The 19,571-nt window shown below is 37.4% G+C and overlaps 1 protein-coding gene across 1 annotated transcript in view; it reads left to right on the top strand.

Annotated features, from left to right (window-relative positions):
• Nucleotides 1-19,571, top strand: part of LOC127835882 (uncharacterized) — an 85,242-nt gene that overhangs the window by 42,201 nt on the left and 23,470 nt on the right. Inside the window, exons 15-28 of the mRNA XM_052362306.1 lie at nucleotides 237-372; nucleotides 733-921; nucleotides 2,410-2,490; nucleotides 5,578-5,710; nucleotides 7,109-7,306; nucleotides 9,973-10,138; nucleotides 10,801-10,868; nucleotides 11,881-11,981; nucleotides 13,250-13,396; nucleotides 13,719-13,808; nucleotides 14,820-14,926; nucleotides 15,887-15,968; nucleotides 16,380-16,526; nucleotides 17,402-17,566. Of these exons, the coding sequence (XP_052218266.1) occupies nucleotides 237-372; nucleotides 733-921; nucleotides 2,410-2,490; nucleotides 5,578-5,710; nucleotides 7,109-7,306; nucleotides 9,973-10,138; nucleotides 10,801-10,868; nucleotides 11,881-11,981; nucleotides 13,250-13,396; nucleotides 13,719-13,808; nucleotides 14,820-14,926; nucleotides 15,887-15,968; nucleotides 16,380-16,526; nucleotides 17,402-17,566 (1,810 nt within the window). The remainder of the gene's footprint in view (nucleotides 1-236; nucleotides 373-732; nucleotides 922-2,409; nucleotides 2,491-5,577; nucleotides 5,711-7,108; nucleotides 7,307-9,972; nucleotides 10,139-10,800; nucleotides 10,869-11,880; nucleotides 11,982-13,249; nucleotides 13,397-13,718; nucleotides 13,809-14,819; nucleotides 14,927-15,886; nucleotides 15,969-16,379; nucleotides 16,527-17,401; nucleotides 17,567-19,571) is intronic.

Below are 19,571 nucleotides of genomic sequence, written 5' to 3'. Positions count from 1 at the left end.
CCTAAAGTATCATCCCAGAATAGTCTGTGCAGTTTGCACTGGCTTATCAGAGACAGCATATCTGCTTTTATTGAATTGTGCGTGTCAAGGAATTAAGTGTCTTGTAAACTAAAATCCATTTTAGGCAAAAAGTGTTGTTCCAGATAAGCCTATGCAGACTCCACAGGCTAATATGGGACAACACTTTATGCATTAAGCCCCATTCTTGCAGAGTGCAGTTCACTTTTTGTCTACAGTCTCTCTTGTGCCAACAACAACCTCCGTGACCTGCCGGCCACTCTGACCCAATGTAAAGGCCTGCAGAGACTGGACATCTCCGAGAACCTCATGGCGGCTATTCCACCCGTAGTGCCAAAACTGACCAGTCTACAGGTAAACATGGATAAAACAATTCTTTAACAATTTCAATGTTAAAGCAATAATTTTAACCAAAAATAAAGTCAAACTTGTGCGCATAGAGACCCTCATAACTATACCTTTTTTTTAAAGAGTATTCCAAGTCGCAATGATTTAAACGATAAAAAAGATAGTCATTGGAATATAAGAAAGAACTTTACATCAAAGTTCACTGTTTTACATCCATCTTTTACACAAAAATGTTGTTTTTTTACCACAAAAATAAAGTAATGACAAGTGCCCTTACAGAATATTGTGTCTTCAAATAAATTATGTTGATTTATTAGAGAGTATAGTATTACAAACAAAATATATTGAGTATACTGTAACCTCCAGCGCCTGTACGCCAACAGCATGTTCCTCACTGCACTCCCAGAGAACATCGGCAACCTGTATAATCTGGAGAAACTCTATGCCAATGGGAACTGCTTCACCAGCCTGCCTGAAAGCTTCTCACGGTTGCAGAGTCTTAATGACCTTGGACTGTATGGTGTGCCTTGGCTGCCCGCTCTCAAACCTGGCAAGGTATGGAATTATTAGTCACAATCTGGAAAAACTGGGCTTAATGCATTGGTGTAAAGTTTTTTCCCAGTTTAGCATGTGCAGTGTGCACACCTTAATCTGGGACAACACTTTCTGCTGTTATTGTATTTTTCGTTTAAAGCAATCTCTTCTTAGCAAAAATCCAGTTAAGGCTGAAAGTTTCGTCTCGATTAGCTTCTGTCAACTTCATAGGCTAATATGGGACAACACTTTATGCACATACATTAAGCCCTCTTTCCAAATTTGATTAGTAATTTGTTTATCAAATTGATTTTTGTTTGTAGTATGTTTTATATACAAGTTACTGTTTGCTTGTATGATTTCTTCAAATGCAGAATGTGTGCTCATTTCAGAAAAAAATTATTGCAGGCAGGTTTTTTTTTGGAGACGCTCTGTAAATTTGTCAGTCTCTACATGGTTTTCACATGGTTTTGCAGCAAACAACCTGAACAATGCTCTAGTGATAACATTGAAACTTATGTCATTACCATATAACCAAAAAGTGTTAATATGCACGAGGCTTTTTATCATGCCCAAGAATGTGAACATTCCTGAGTTATTGGCCCTTGAATTCAGCTTAAAAACCAGTGTGTGTGTGTGTATGTTGCTGTAGCTCCAGTTGTTTTCCTTGTTATGATTAATTTAATATTGATTTTATTTATTAAAAAATCCAAATTGATTTTTTAAATTTTGTGTTTATGTTCTGAGTACAACAAATTTTCTGTTTGCATGTTTCACTGCTTCAAGTGCTGAAGGTGTACTAAGTTTCGAATGTCTCAAGCTTGTTTGTTTGTGTTCATGTTTTTTCAAAAGCTCAATGTGAGGCCCATGGTCTTGCATTTCTGAAAATAATATTAAAGTTAAAGAAAATTTATATATTAAAAAAAAAATTGCATGATAATGAAGATTTGTTTGGGTTTGGGGTTGACAGGGGGGGCATTGCAACTTTCTCTCTTACTATAAAAGCCTTTCAAGGTAAAGGAACACTATTTTAAATGTAACAACCACTGAGATTATTGCAGTTTTTATACCCTCTCTATCAAATTAATGGGGGTAAACTTGAATCAACATTGACATATGTCATCTGTACATACAAACAGTCCAACAGTGTTCTCCTATCCTTTTCATCGTGCAACATTGTAACTCACAGGTACTGTTCCATAAGATATATGAAAATGTGAATTTGATCATCCCATATTAAAAATTAAGAAACAACTTCGACACTGCTCCATATTACAACTTGACGTCAGGCGGAGGGGGGGGGGGGGGGTTGTTCTCTGTCACTGTCTTTAAAAACTCTTTTAATTTAATGTAAGCTTAATTCTGACAGTGGATTTTCTTGTCCTGTATTTCATTACCCGTTTAGAATGGAAATGTTCCAGACAGGACCACAGCCAAAGATGAGATAGATTTTCTTTGATTGTGGGCTGATAAATAACACATTTCCCGTTTTCCTTTTGTCCAATGCAGGTGATGTCATACGAGCAGTTCCTGGCCAAACTCAAGATGTGGAAGCTGGATCGCTGGTTGGAGGCTCCAGAGCACAAAAGTGTAAGACTCTTAACCCATTACCACTTAGATACGTATTTAACCCTTTACCACTTAGATACGTATTTAACCCTTTACCACTTAGATACGTATTTTAACCCTTTACCACTTAGATACGTATTTTAACCCTTTACCACTTAGATACATATTTTTACGCATTTGTAGTTTCTTAGAAAGTTCAATTTAATTAAAGATCTTTCTTACTGAATTCAAGTTTTAAAGGCTTCATCTCAAACCCTTAGATACTGATGAGCCACAAATAGCATAAAACCTGAACAGACTGCAGGCTGTTCTTGTTTTATGCTGTTTGCACATAACCATTCTCAATTTGATTCTAAGTGGGAAAGGGTTAATACTCACTGCCAATAGATTTGCACATTTGAGCTGCACTCTGGGAAATAGGGGCTTAATGCATGTGGGTGAAGTGTTGTCCCAGATTAGCCTGTTCAGTCCGTAAAGGCTAATCAGGGATGACACTTTTTGTTGTTATGGTATATTTTGTTAAAAGGAAGTATCTTCCAATTTAGATGGAATGTGTTTTCCCTTATTAACTTGTGCCGTCTAAAAACGCTAGACGAGGCAGCAACTTTACTCTCGTGCATTTTTTTTTTACCACATTTATATAGCGCCCTTTTCATGCAGTATGTGCATTTTCATAGGCGCTTTACAATTTTTCCCCGAATCACTGGGTCATAAGTTGACTGATAACATTTCGGCGCAGTATGCAGCCACAGCACATTGGCTTATTTCCCTCACAGGTACCCTTTTATACACCTGGGTGGAGAGGAGCAAGTGTGGGATAAATTTCTTGCTCAGAAAAATTCCAGTGGTCAGGGCGGTATTCGAACCAGAGACCTCTCGATCCCTTAGACCACTGCTCCCACATTAAGATTAACATTAAGATTGTTTCCTCAGAGTGTGGCTCATTTATTCCATTAATTTGTTATGCGCTTTAATCAAATATACACAGTGTAGAACAGCTGAAAAGGGAAAAATTGCAAAAACAGTGGAGTCTGTTAAGTCATGTTAAATAAAGAAAGTGGACAAGTTTAAAATAAAAGCATTAGCAGATAAGTGTGACTAAATATCAATAAATTAGATCGTCTAAAATTTTAAAAATCAAATCGCACCTTTAATTCAGTACCCTTAAAACAGAAGTAAGAAATATTTTTGCTCTTTAAAACATTATTTGTTTATATGAAATACTGGAACAGTTAAAAACAATAAAAAGAAAAGCAAACACAACCAAAATGTCCAGAGTTTAATTACAATTCATTTGTTTATGATGGAAAAATATATAAGAAACTGATAAGTTAAAAAAACAATTCATAACTTACTAGCAAAAGGACCAATCTGCAGCGACCAATGACCCTTCATGTTGCAAATAATAAATATGTTGCCAATAATAATCTGAGTACAAAATGCTCATGGACAGCTATTGTGGCAACCGGATGACTGGGGTCCAATGTTTTTCAATTGTTATCACACTAGAGGCCACATTTTTAGCTCGGTTGTTTTCGGAGCAAACCCGAGGCATTGTCATAGCCTCCTTGTCGTCCCCCCGTCCGGGCGTCGTGCTAAAACCTTTATATTGCCTCTAAAATTAAAGTGCTTCCACCTACAACTTTGAAACTTCATATGTACATGCACCTTGATGAATTCTACACGCCACACCCGTTTCTGGGTCACTAGGTCAAAGGTCAAGGTCACTGTGACCTCTAATATAAAACTTTAACTTTGCCTCTAATATCATAGTGCTTCCACCTACAACTTTGAAACTTCATATGTACATGCACCTTGATGACTTCTACACGCCACACCCATTTTTGGGTCACTGGGTCAAAGGTCAAGGTCACTGTGACCTCTAATATAAAACTTTAACTTTGCCTCTAACATCACAGTGCTTCCACCTACAACTTTGAAACTAAATATGTACATGCACCTTGATGAGTTCTGCACGCCACACCCATTTTTGGGTCACTAGGTCAAAGGTCAAGGTCACTGTGACCTCTAATATAAAACTTTAACTTTGCCTCTAACATCACAGTGCTTCCATCTACAACTTTGAAAATTCATATGTACATGCACCTTGATGAGTTCTACGTGCCACACCAATTTTTGGGTCAAAGGTCAAGGTCACTGTGACCTCTAATATAAAACTTAAACTTTGCCTCTTACATCATAGTGCTTCCACCTACAACTTTGAAACTTCAAATGTACATGCACCTTGATGACTTCTACACGTCACACCCATTTTTGGGTCACTAGGTCAAAGGTCAAGGTCACTGTGACCTCTAATATAAAACTTTAACTTTGCCTCTAACATCACAGTGCTTCCACCTACAACTTTGAAACTTCATATGTAGTTGCACCTTGATAAGTTCTACATGCCACATCCAATTTAGGGTCACTAGGTCAAAGGTCAAGGTCACTGTGACCTCTTAAAAAAAATAAATTCTGACAAGCTTTCGCAGCCGAGCGTTGGCTTCCATTATGCGGTGCTCTTGTTATTTTTTTTTTTTTAATCTGTGTTAACTGCGTACCTTGGTTACAAGGTCAAACCTGGCGAAGTGGATATGGTGTCTGCCTAGGAACTGGTAGGTCACGGGCTGGATTCCCATTGGGGGAACGTTCTTAAGATCTCTCCATAGACACCAAGTACTGGTTCTAGGCACTGGAAACAGACTCAAGAGCGTTTAAAAAAAGCTTAGGTTTTCGATGCAATCAAGATAAAATAACTAGGTTAAACCAAACTAATCTCAAGTAAGTGCTTCAGTGCCATCTTGATTAAAGCAAACATTTAAATGAATCACCTGTATCCAACAGAGACATGGCTTTGAATCATATGAGCCAGACTGTCGAAAATGGGGCTTAATGCATTTGTGTTAAGTGCAGTCTGCACAGGCTGATCAAGGATGAACTTTCCACACAGAAATTATTGAAGGGATTTCCTTTAACAAAAAATGCCTTTAAAGCGGAGATTGTCGTCCCTGATTAGCCTGTGCAGATTGTACGGGCTAATCTGGGACAATACTTTACGCACATGCATTAAGCCCCATTTTATCATATGTTTGTAATTTCTTTCCCCAGACCAAGGATAGTCTGTTCAAGTTCTTTGACCAGGACTCCAATGGCGTACTGGATGCTGATGAGGTGGGCAAACTGAACGCATATCTCTTCAGTATCTTCCCTCGCTTCGGTTACAAGGGCACTGAACCTCCAGGTAAGGTTATGGGGTTATTTTTTTCATGTATATTTTCTGAGGGTAATAATGGAAGATTATGGCCCTATCACATTTTTAGCTCTGCTGTTTTCTGAGAAAACCTGAGGTATTGTCATAGCCAGCTCGTCGTTTGCCGTCCGGCGTCTGCCGTCCGCGTCATGCTAAAACCTTGACATTGGCCCTAAAATCAAAGTGCTACCACCTATAACTTTGAAACTTCATATGTAGCTGCACCTTGATGAGTTCTACACGCCACACCCATTTTTTGGTCACTAGGTCAAAGGTCAAGGTCACTGTGACCTCTGTTTTCTTCTGACAAGCTTTAATTTATTCAAAACTGCACCCACAGCTGAGCATTGGCACCCGCTATGCAATGCTCATGTTGAAAATAAAACAATTAAGTCTGTTGCCAATTATGGAAGAAATATGGCCCTATCACATTTCCACCTTTATAAATACCTGAGTGAAAAAACCTAATGTGAAAGACCTTGTGGCCACCAATTTAATTCTACTAAAGTTATTACTTACGTTTTAATGGAAATATTTAAAAAAAAAACGTGATCAAACAATGTTTTGATGAAATGGCTCTACATTTCTACAGATTGTTTCCTTTATATTAAGTTTCAATGTGTATTCAACATTTGATTCAAAACACCAAACAAGCAAACCAATGAATTGATTTTAGGAGTTAAATTAAAATGTCAATTATGTCTACGCTAATAGCCCACACTCCTCGCAGGTGGCAAGTTAAGTATATACAAGTAGAAACAAACAATGTTGCCAATTATCAAAACTTTACTCTCATTTGTAATATCAAATGAACTGGTTTATTGCTTTATAACTGTGTTTATTGACACTTTCTTGAATTTCGTCATCTGTGTTGCATGGTTGTTTTAAGAAAGCGACAGCATTAAATGACATAGATATATTTCCTCACTCAATGAGCTAAGGCTGTTTTCCGTTTAGAGAAATCGACACACCCACAGGTTTTCCCATGGAAATCCTTGAGTGGGCCATATGCATGTGCACATAGTGTCATCCCAGATTAGCCTATGCAGTCAGCACAGGCTTATCTGGGACAACACTTACAGCTTAAAGATGTTTTTTTTGTTTAACCCATTTATGCCTAACGTCTAGGAAAAAGGCCTTGGCAAACAGCACAGACCCAGATGAGACGCCACATCATCAGGGCAGACCCAGATGAGACGCCGCATGATGTGGCGTCTCATCAGGGTCTGCACTTTTTGCTTAAAGGATTTTCTGTATGAAATATTCTAAATATAGAAATAAATATACTAGACATCCCTAATTTTGGAAATAAATTGATCCCATTTAGAAGGATGGGAGAATCCACTAGGCATAAATGGGTTAAAGGATGGTTTTTAAATTGTTTTACAGAGGATGACACGCCCAGTGGGTTCCCCATGGAGATTCTAGAGTGCCACAACCTGGAGTACATCAACCTGTACTTCCAGGGCTTTGTGTCCGTCCCACCGGAGATAGGCAACCTGCAGGAGTTGAAGATGTTCAACGTGAGCCACAACCCCAATCTGCTGACAATCCCCGCAGAGGTCGGCACCATCTCCTGCCTCACACGTAAGTTCTACTAATAAATTAATTGAGCCTCATTGTGGGAAATCTGGGCATGTTCGTAAAGTGTGCACTCTGCACAGGCTAATCAGTTATGAAACCTATGCTTTTATGGTATTTTTCATATGAAAGAAGTCTCATCTTACTGAAATAAAATCCTGTCTTCGCGGAAAGTGTTGTTTCTGATGATCCCATGCAAATTGCACAGGCTAATCTGGGACAACACTTTACAAACTGCACAGGCTAATCTGGGACAACACTTTATGAACTGCACAGGCTAATCTGGGACAACACTTTATGAACTGCACAGGCTAATCTGGGACAACACTTTATGAACTGCACAGGCTAATCTGGGACAACACTTTATGAACTGCACAGGCTAATCTGGGACAACACTTTATGAACTGCACAGGCTAATCTGGGACAACACTTTATGAACTGCACAGGCTAATCTGGGACAACACTTTATGAACTGCACAGGCTAATCTGGGACAACACTTTACAAACTGCACAGGCTAATCTGGGACAACACTTTATGAACTGCACAGGCTAATCTGGGACAACACTTTATGAACTGCACAGGCTTATCTGGGACAACACTTTATGAACTGCATAGGCTAATCTGGGACAACACTTTATGAACTGCACAGGCTAATCTGGGACAACACTTTATGAACTGCACAGGCTAATCTGGGACAACACTTTATGAACTGCACAGGCTAATCTGACACAACACTTTATGAACTGCACAGGCTAATCTGGGACAACACTTTATGAACTGCACAGGCTAATCTGGGACAACACTTTATGCCCATTCATTAAGCCCGGTTGAACCAGAAGGAGGTTCAATGTAAGCCCAACCTTGCGCAAACTGTTGTCCCTGATACGCCTGTGCATCAAAGACCATACCCTTAGGGGTTGACATCCGCTGCCTTGCAGGTAAGAACAGACCAAATAGGCCCAAGGCCTGTATTCATTAAACAATTATTGGACTTACTGCTAAGAAAAAAGACTATTCTGTAAATAAAAACTGCAAGAATTGCTTTAATTGAGAGTAAAATTTTGCTTTTGACTCGAACAAGGCATTTACCATCTTTATCTTCATTATTCTTTTTGTAAAGCATTTTCTTAATGGCATAATTACCAATGATAGCCTGTTCTATATTCAAACATAGGAGGTATTTTTTCTTGGTTCTAAGTCTATGCTTTATCCTTAAGTCTAAGAATTCGTTGGTGAAAATGGCCCCTGATTTGTTAAAGATTAATTATTAATCATTTGTTAAAATGGCCACAACCTTGCCATCACAAAAAAATGAGTTATTAATCATAAATCTGTTATTTAAAAAAACAAACATGTGAAACAATGAACTTGTGCAAAACAATGCACTGGAACACCAACAAGCAAGTTAGAATTCTTTTTAATTTAGCTTTGCTCTGAGAAAGTAGGGCATTATGAATATGGGTAAAGTTGACTTTTTCCGCTTAAACAGGATTTTTGCTAAGAAGAGCTGTCTGTTAAACAAAATACATGCAATTAAAGTTGAAAGTGTTTAAACTGCACAGGCTAATCTGGAATGACATTTAATGCACATACATTAAGACATGTTTTCGATCAGAGCAAGGCTGATATGTTTTTGTAATCTTAAGACCATGATAACATGAGTCGTGTTCTGAGAAAACTGAGCATAATGCATGTGCGTAAAATGTCGTCCCAGATTAGCCTGTGCAGTCCACACAGGCAAATCAGGGACGACACTTTCCGCCTAAATTGTATTTTTGCTAAGAAGAGACTTCATCTAAGAAAGACTTCATTTGAACGAAAAATGTCATAAAAGCGGAAAGTGTCGTCCCTGATTAGCCTAAATGGACTGCACAGGCTAATCTGGGACGACACTTTACGCACATGCATTATGCCCAGTTTTCTCAGAACGCGCCTCATATAAATTTCAGTTATCAATATGAGTTCATGATTTTTATTTTAAGTTTTACAAGTATTTTTATCCCTTTTAACACAAACATAGATAAATGTAGTTAGGTAAAGCTCAGGAAAGACTTAAATTGATTCTCAATCTGGAGAAATGGGCTCAATGCAGATGGGTAAAATGTTGTACCCGATAAGCCTGTGCAGTCTGCACAGGCTAATGTGGGTCAACACTTTACGTACATGCATTCAGCCGAAATTTAACAAACCAAGGCTAATTTCCTTTTGAATTGTTTGTGTTATCTTATGATGATGAAAATAGAAAGCTTCAGTTATCAATATTAATGAATATTTTTCAGCTGATTTTTAGCTCGGCTGTTTTCAGAGAAAACCCGAGGTATTGTCATAGCCAGCTCGTCCTCCGTGCTAAAACCTTTACATTTTGTTAACCTTTTGAACATTGGCTCTATAATCAAAGTGCTTCCACCTACAACTTTGAAACTTCATATGTAGATGCACCTTGATGAGTTCTACACGCCACACCTATTTTGGGGTCACTCGGTCAAAGGTCAAGGTCACTGTGACCTCAAAAAAAAAAAAAAACATTCTGACAAGCTTTCTTTTATTCAAAACTGCACTAGCAGCCGAGCATTGGCACCCATTATGCGGTGCTCTTGTTTAAATGATGTTTTCATCTTTTTTACCCCAAAAATTCCAGTTTGATAAGCTTTGAATATTTTATCATTATCAGGACTTGAGTTGGAGTCATGTCCCCTTTTAAAGACGCCTCCAAAGGAGATACGAGCAAAGGGTTTTACAACAACATTTGCGTACCTAAGGCGTCTCATGTCTGGTTCCCTGCCATGCAAACGCACAAAACTGATGTTGGTAGGACTGGGTGGAGCTGGTAAAACCAGGTGAGATGAAAGGTTGAGAAATATAGAATTATATAATTAAAAAGGTCTCGGTAAGATTAAGTTGGTATTTCACTGCATTTTGGTCCATGAGTTAATACAAATGGGCCATGCTCTGTGAAAAAAGGGTTACATGCATGTGCGTTTAGTGTCTACCCAGATTAGCATGTGCAGTCCACACCTGTCAGGATAATCTGGGAATACACTTTCTGCTTTTATGATATTGTTTGTTAAAAGCAAGTCTGTTGTTAGCAATAATCAAGTTAAGGCATAAAGTGTAGTCCCTGATTAGTCTGTGTGCATTCAACCCACTTTTCACAGAGCCGGCCCAAATGTATTACTAAAATAAAACAAGGCCTGACTAAAAACTGTGAAATAGCATAGTTTTGTTTTGACATCTTGACATAATGTATCCCAGATTATTAAACACATTGCAATTTAAATATGAATACAAATCTGTGTCACTGTTGCTATGAAGGTTTGTCTAATTCATCCATTAATCACGGTGTAATTGAATATACCGTAAGCCTCACCAGATTATACTAACATCAAACAAGTAAGCATGCAATTATTGGGTGTGATAGACAGAAATGTTCTCTAGGGAGCAGACACTTCTCTCTTAGCATTGAATGATCAGGCTCATAAAACTGTTGTCATTGTTGCAGTCTTGTGCAAGCCCTGTTGTCCAAGGACAAGAAGGCCAATCTCACCCACGGGGAGGCCATCACAGATGGTAGGACATATTGAGTTCTGGGAAAACTGGGCTTAATGCATGTGCCTAAAGTCCGCACAGGTTAATCAGGGATTAACACTTAATGTGGATTTTTTTTAGAAACGAGGAAAATAAAATTCCATAAAAGTGTAAATGCTGGCTAATCTGGGATGGCACTTAAGGTTTATGCATTAAGAACTGTTTTCACAGAACAAGGTTAATTGTATCTAGTTTCTTTAGTGTGGAACAGTTCAACCACATTGGGTTGACTGAATTACTGTTTAAAAAGGTAAACAATCTAAATAAACAAATTTGCAAACACATTTTATTTAGGTTAAAATTATTATTTGGTAACTACAGTGTAAAAAACATTGTATGACTTTGCCAAGTCATATCCTAGTTCTACATGTATTTAGGTTTTCTGCAGTGTTAACAACTCTGTGTAATTTGGCAAAAGTTTTTCTGTTGTTGTTTTGTATAGTGTGAGAGAGTTTTTCTTATTTGGCCTTATTTTGTATGGTTTATCCATTAACAGTGTTTGTTAAACTATGTGTTAATGCAGTTTTTGAAAGTATGGGACAGTTTGTGTAACTTGACCTTTTTTTCTAAATTGTGGGAGAATTTGTTGAACTATACCGAAATTGTGTTTGGTTTCTCCAGTGAAGAGAATTTATTTTACTTAGCAAAGTGTTACTTTATTTCATGATGTTGGGAAGTTTGTGTAAGGTGAAACCAATTGTAGTTGATGGACACAAATTTCATTGGATTTTCAAAGGTTCTCTCAACAACAAAATAAAATGTCCAATTTACATTTAAGTTCAAATTCTGATATAAGACAATATATTTATATCGAACGAAAATGTCATATTTTCTGAATACACAAAATTTCATATCAATCAAAAATACATAAATCTTCAGTAACTAAGCAAAGTTTATCTGGTCTCTGCACTATATGTGAGAGTGTTCTGTTTGAATGTATCTTCACTTACTTGTTACCTAATCACTCTCCTGCATATACATACACTGATTTCAGGGATTGACATCTCTAACTGGACTGTGAGACATAATGACGAGTCGCTTACATTCAGTGTGTGGGACTTTGCAGGACAGACTGTCTACTACAATACACACCAGGTGGGCAACTCAATTTAATTAACCCTTTCCCCCATAAGAAAGTAAAAATGGCTTTTGCAACCAGCAGGTTTGGAAATGAAACCTTTTAAACTTGAATTTAGTAAGAAAGGTATTTAATTAAATGTAACTTTTTAAGGGACTACAAATGCGTCAAAATAAGTATAAAGTGGTAAAAGGTTATATCTATCATTATGAATTTAGCTTCTCATGCCAAACACACTGTGCTTGATATTGCCTGTGCAAATGATATTTGGATTGGAATGTGTTCTGGAAATGTTGGTCTGAACTTGCAATTGTTTGTTTGGACAGGCAATAAAAAAATGCCATTCTGGATGACTGGCATTTTAAAGCTAGTTTTGGGAAGACAGTGAAAGCCATCGCATTTTTTTCTTTTAATTCTTGCCTGCATATGTACATAAGTAAACTTTTGAGTGATGGTGGTTAGATTTGTACATGGTTATGATATTCTCAAAATTGCTCAAATAGTTCTGCTTCTTAGAAAATCATGGTCCCAAGGATCATGAGAATGTTTTCTATTTAACTATTCTTACAACTTAAAAAAAAAAATAATGCATTACTATTTTTTTTTACATAATGTCGGGAAATATTCCTTGGGATTTAACGATTTTTACCAAAGTTATTAGGTCTTGATCTGTTGAAATTGCATGGGTACTTTGCCATTTGTTCTTATATGGCTATATTCTTTACAATTTGAAAAAAAAGAAACGTATGAGGTTTTTACAAAGATTGTTCAAATTTTGCTTATGGTTTCTAAACTGGCGTGGCTGTATTACACAGGTGAGTGATCTAGGATCATTTTGGCCCTCTTGTTTAAATAATGAGTGTGGGGCCGTTTTTCCTTCAAAAAGCATGTTCTAGTCTAATCAAATGAACCACTGGAGCAATAAAAACGGTTATGTATCTCTTTATTTGCCAAGTACACATCTTTCTTAATGGACCAATGAAGTGATATTAAAAGAGTTTTTAATAATAGAAGTTATTCTGCTTCCATTACAACAATATTTGAAATCTGCTCTGAGAAAAGGGAGTTTCATGCATGTGCGTAAAGTGTCATCCCAGACACTTTCCGCTTTTATGGTATTTTTTCGTTTAAAGGTTGACATTTCTTGAACAAAAAATCCAGTTTGGGCGGAAAATGTTGTCCCTAATTAGCCTGTGTTGACTTCACGGGCTAATCTGGAACGAAACTTTATGCATTAAACTCCCTTTTCTCAGAGTTGTGCTCATTTCTATTTGCTGTATTACAGTTCTTCTTGTCCAACCGTGCCGTGTACCTGTTGCTATGGAATGTCCGTCTTGGATACGAGCATGCAGGCCTAGATTTCTGGCTGAGCTCTATCACTGTTCAGGCTCCAAAGGCACCAATATTTGTGGTTGGATCACATGTAGACCAGGTAAGTGAGGTTTAATGTCATGGTAATATTTAACTAGTAGAAGAATTGAGGGTTTAATTTTCTTACAAATTTACTTAGTAAAACACTTGAAAAATATAAATAATCTATAAAAAAGCAATATTAAATAAAAAAGATAATTGGTCTCATATTTAATCCCAGCTAAGTATACAGGCAAGCTGCTTAGCAAAATTACAACACAATGTCCCCATCCAAACTTAAAAGTTAGAATCATTAATTTTGTTTTCTTTCTTTCATTAACTATTAATAGTTAATCTTTCATCAGAGAGATAAAATATGTTCACTCATTGATGCTTTAAAACAGGTGAGCAAGTATGAGATCCCTATGAATGAGATGAGGGCACGCTACAAACAGATAGCAGGCTTCTACTTTGTCAGCTCCTATACTGGACAGGTATAACACTGTAACTAACAATATCTTAAAATGGAGCCTTGACATGGGATACTGGGGCTTAATGAAGAGAGTGGAAAATGTCATCCCTGATGAGCCTGTGCGGACTTCTTAGGCTAATCTTGGACAACACTTTACCTAGATGCATTAACCCTTAAAGCGCTGGAGCCGAATTTTAAAGGCCTTTGCAAACAGTTTGGATCCAGATGAGACGCCACAGAACGTGGCGTCTCATCTGGATCCAAACTGTTTGCTATTCTGATAGTATTCTTTGAAAAAAAATGAAGAAAATGCTTATTTTAGAAATTCAGCAGACGACATTTTAGCAGAAGACAAATTACCCAGCATGCAAAGGGTTAAGCCCTTTTTTCCTAGAGTGGGGCCCAAATTATTTAGTACTTTTATGCCCCCGGATCGAATGAAATATTTGAAAATTGCAATGAGTCCCCAGACAATTCTAAAAGTGTAGGACTCAGGATTTGCTCCAAAATGAAACACTGCATGTTTTATGTATATTCCTTTTTGTAGTATTTTGCACATGTGATATGATAATAAAATGGAATATTAAATTCAGGGTATAGAGGAGCTACAGAGAGATCTGTTAACTTGTTCATTCAGGGTATAGAGGAGCAATATGGAGATCTGTTTACTTGTTCATTCAGGGTATAGAGGAGCAATATGGAGATCTGTTTACTTGTTCATTCAGGGTATAGAGGAGCAATATGGAGATCTGTTTACTTGTTCATTCAGGGTATAGAGGAGCAATATGGAGATCTGTTTACTTGTTCATTCAGGGTATAGAGGAGCAATATGGAGATCTGTTTACTTGTTCATTCAGGGTATAGAGGAGCAATATGGAGATCTGTTTACTTGTTCATTCAGGGTATAGAGGAGCAATATGGAGATCTGCTTACTTAATCATTCAGGGTATAGAGGAGCAATATGGAGATCTGTTTACTTGTTCATTCAGGGTATAGAGGAATTACAGAGTGATCTGTTTACTTGTACATTCAGGGTATAGAGGAGTTACAGAGAGATCTGTTTGAGAAGACCCTGGAGCAGCAGTATATGGGAGAACAGATCCCGGAGGTGTGGCTGCAGTTTGAGAACAACGTCATTGCGTAAGATCACCTCCTGTGGTCTATTAAGCTCATTAAGGACACAGCAGTTATTTAATTAACCCTTCACCACTTAGATACATAACTGGACGCATTTGTTGTCCCATAGAATGTTTAATTTATTCAATACCTTTGTAATTAAGAAACTTATGAGCAGCAAACAGCTGAGCAGCAAACAGCATAAAAACAAAACAGACAGTGAGTTACTCGCAGGCTGTTTTGGTTTTATGCTGGTTGCAAAAACCATTTTCACTTTGCTTCTTATGGGGGAAAGGGTTAAAATTCATATTTCGCTAGTAACTTATTTTGCTGAATTAAGCACATTCATGACTAGTATACCTACAGTAAATTTAATATAATATTGGATATGGTTATTATGTAAACCAGCAGAATGTGTGAGCATTGTAGTCCTATGGACACTTTTATTAGCTTCATACCTAATAATTTATTGCAAAGATTTGATGCGCAACAAAAAACATAACTTGAATGCAAAAAAACACATTTTCTTTTTGTTTATTATTACCTCCCTTAGCAAAGTGAAGGATAGGTCATTGAAATCATCATGAATGTCTCTCCATCTGTCTGTTAACTTTTAAAAAACACTTGTGAAAAATTCAACAAAAATACACACGCACAACGGCAAAAAACAATAGATATTTAGATGTCTCAAATACTTGCATGTGTATACATTGGCAAGAAAATCAACTTAAAGGTTGCTACTGAAATAAACCATTCATGATTACACCCCTCTCAATTTGCCTGTTGACACACACTTGTCCAAAGGGATTCTTCTATACTTGTCAAATAACAATGTCAAAACTTGCAGGCATTTTATCTTATGATATTACTTTGTGCATGTGCAATGTTCTAATTAATCTGTAAAAATTATATTAGTTATGCCCCTTTTTCAACTTAGACTCATATGCAATTTCCATTTAAGTCTTCAACTGTCCTCCATTTCAGTGCACGGACGGACAGCAATGTGATTGAGTATTCAGCCCTAGAGAAGATGGCAAATGCTTCCGGGGTCTTTGATAAGACAGAGGTAATGAATATTAATGACATATGGCAACAACAACAACTTCAACCACAACCACACCATTTATTAGTATATACGCAATAAACGCTGCATTTTTGTGTGACAAGATTTTATTGAGGCTAAATATTGTGGTATATGAAGCCATGTGTATATCTAATTGTATATATCTACATCAATATTGCACTGTATGCAGGTGTTCCAGGCAGTTCAGTTTCTCAATGACCTGGGCAGTCCACAGCACTTCACAACAGAGCTATGTGTATATCTAACAGTATATATCTACATCAATATTGCACTGTATGCAGGTGTTCCAGGCAGTTCAGTTTCTCAATGACCTGGGCAGTCCACAGCACTTCACAACAGAGCTATATGTATAGCTAACAGTATATATCTACATCAATATTGCACTGTATGCAGGTGTTCCAGGCAGTTCAGTTTCTCAATGACCTGGGCAGTCTTCAGCACTTCACAACAGAGAGCCTGAAGTCCAAGGTCGTCATCAACCCTCAGTGGATTGTGGATGTGATGGCCTGTGTTGTGTCCGTAAAAAACTCACCCATACAGGTACTATTAGTGTAAACCTTTTTATTAAAGCTCGGTTGCATAGAAAGCCTATGGCTTATTTTAAACGCTCTCGAGTCCGTTTCCTGGGACTAGAACCAGTACTTGGTGTCTATGAGATGCTTTAACAGTAGGGATTGAAACCGTGACCTCCCTATCGCTAGGCAGACACCGTATCCACTACACCACAGCGACCTAAAGGCACAGGTTACAGGTACTGTTGCAGCAGATGTGTTTGAACAGTTGCTATCTTTGGATGTTTCTATTTTTCCAACATTTCAAGAATGTAGCAAGTCAGCATTTTTTGTACATCTGTCTCCATGTGTCAGTATGTCCCTCCAAAAAATGTGATATTTTAATAGACTTCAACATCTTTTAAGTATTCCAAGTTTTTCAAATACTCTTTTGTGTATATGTTTAGACTTTTTAGACTTGTTACAAAATTACCAAAGTTTTTTGTGTGTCAAACATGTGTTATTTGATAAAAATTGAGTGTTTTAAAATGGATAAGGTTGTTGAAACAGCTATATCAGCAATTGTAAGAAGTAATATTTGTTATTTTCAATATAGATATAACAGTTATGAATGAGCTTTGTTTTGGTTAAACTGGTCTTAATTTATGTGCTTAGTGTCATCCCAGATCAGCCGGTGCAGTGTGCACAGGCTAATCAGGGAAGAAACTTTCTGCCTACATTGGATTTTTTTATAAAAGAAAAGACCTCCTTTCATGAAAAAAAACTACATAAAGGCTGTAAGTGTTGTCCATAATGATTCTCTGTAGACAGCACAGGCTAATCTGGGATGACACTTTAACGCACATGCATTAAGCCCAGTTTTCCCAAAATGCAGCTCAAATGCATGAACTCTGTCTTGTTCAGGATGGTGTGTTGAAGCACAGTGACATTGGGGTTGTCTGGAAGGATTACCCAGCAGAGCTGCATGACTGGTTACTCAAACTCACCGAGGCTTATGACCTCACATTCCCCCTGGATGACAAACCAGTCAACCTTGTGCCGTGTCTGATGCCAGAGAAACAACCTGATGTAAGTGGACATGGCCCGTATTCATCAACCCATTCTTAGACTTAAGAATGAAAAATAGCCTTTGGCTTAATAAATAATGCGGTTCAATGTTAATATATAGGGGGCTAAAATTGGGCATTCATCATTAACATATTGTTCTAAAGTAAGAATTTTGTAATTATGGCTGTTAGCTGCCATGCTAGACTTTTCTGCCAAATAGTTTTAGAACATTACAGTGATGAGTATTAACAATATTTTTTATTTTTAGACGCATGTCAATTAACTGAGGAAACACATTAATAATGTATTGGTAACCTGGAATTGATGTTTTGTCTTGACATGATAACTAATCTTTTATTACAATCATTTATTAAGCCTCCACTACTGTAAGTTTGTTGGTATGTCACTCTGTTTGTTATGACACTTGCCTGTAATGTATATGCTACATGCATTGAAATGGTTAGAAAAAATTACTTGGCTTAAATGTTCATCTTTATAAGACGGTAAATCAATGGCAAATCCTCATGGCTGCTGTTCAGCACTTTTCATATTATAAATTTATATGAAAGGTCTACCTACGACACTATTGCCAAAACAGATTTTTATGCCCCCAGTAGGGTCGCATAAAGCAGTCCAGTGTCTGTCCGTCTGTCCGTCCTTCTGTCTGTCTGTCACACTTTTGCGTTTAGGTTTTGTAAAAATGCTCATAACTTCTATGTCCCTTCAGGATGTAACCTCCATATTTGGTATGCATATGTATATGGACAAGGACTTTCCATACGCACACAAATTTTTACACCTTTGACCTTGACCTTGAACTTAGGGTCCGTGTTTAGGTTTCAAAGTCTGCGTTTAGGTTTCGAAAAAGCGTTTTTGGGGGGCATATGTCTTCCGATGGAGACAGCTCTTGTTTCTCTACTGCATACTTTCAGCATGCAAACAAAATAATTTGGAACAAATGTCAATCTTCATGAGACAGTTTGCAGTTACCTTTAAGGATTATTTTTTACGGTAAAAATTTAAAGTGTATTGAAATTAAGCTTTTCTGTTCTTTTAATTTACCATGCAATCAAAGATTTCAAAATAACATGGCACATCAATTGTGGCCCACAAGAACTAAATCACATTTAACTTGATGGTCATGAATGGAGATGAAAGGTCAGCATTGATTTGTAATGCTCGGCATATGACGTGTCAAAGTGCCATGTCAGGCTATTAATCATTGTCACTTACAGGTCTAGTTATTTAGAAATAAAGGGGCCGTGCTCTGTGAAATAGGGGTTTAATGCATGTGTGTAAAGTGTCGTCTTTGACATTTTTCGCTTTTATGATATTTTTCGTTTAAAGAAAGCCTCTTCTGAGCAAAAATAAAGTGACGGCGGAAGTGTCCTCCATGATTAGCCTGTGCGAACTGCACAGGCTAATCTGGGACAACACTTTGCGCACACGCATTAAGCCCCTTTTCACAGAGCATGGCCTAAAGAGATAAGGATCACACAAAATACCATTTGTTAACTTTTTGTGTTACCTGTTTTTAAGACTTATTTTATTTAAAGAATGGGTTGTTAATCATGATCCAGAAGTAAAGCTGTAAGACAAACCTCAGTCTGTTGCAAATGAAGGAAGCCATTATTTTGTGTTGCTTTGGCAGCCGTTCTTGTCCAGGTGTTGCTTAGGCAGTCATTATTGTGTGTTGCCTAGGCAGCCATTATTGTGTGTTGCAGATGCAGCCATTATGTTGTGTTGCTTAGACAAAAAGTTGTGTGTGTTGCCAAGGCAGCCATTATTGTGTGTCCAAGGCAGCCATTATTGTGTGTAGCCAAGGCAGCCATTATTGTGTGTTGCCAATGCAGCCATTATTGTGTTTTGTCTATACATACATTATTGTGTGTTGCCAAGACTGACAGTATTGTGTGTTGCCAAAGCAGCCATTATTTTGTGTTGCTAAGAAAGGCATTCTTGTGTGTTACTAAGTTAGAGAATCTTGTTCGGGTGTTGCTTAGACAGCCATCCTTGTTCAGGTTTT

Source organism: Dreissena polymorpha, chromosome 6 (assembly GCF_020536995.1).
Source record: "Dreissena polymorpha isolate Duluth1 chromosome 6, UMN_Dpol_1.0, whole genome shotgun sequence".
Taxonomy (NCBI): domain Eukaryota; kingdom Metazoa; phylum Mollusca; class Bivalvia; order Myida; family Dreissenidae; genus Dreissena; species Dreissena polymorpha.
Note: the sequence above shows the minus strand (reverse complement) of the source record. Positions and strands in the feature narration are given on the sequence as shown.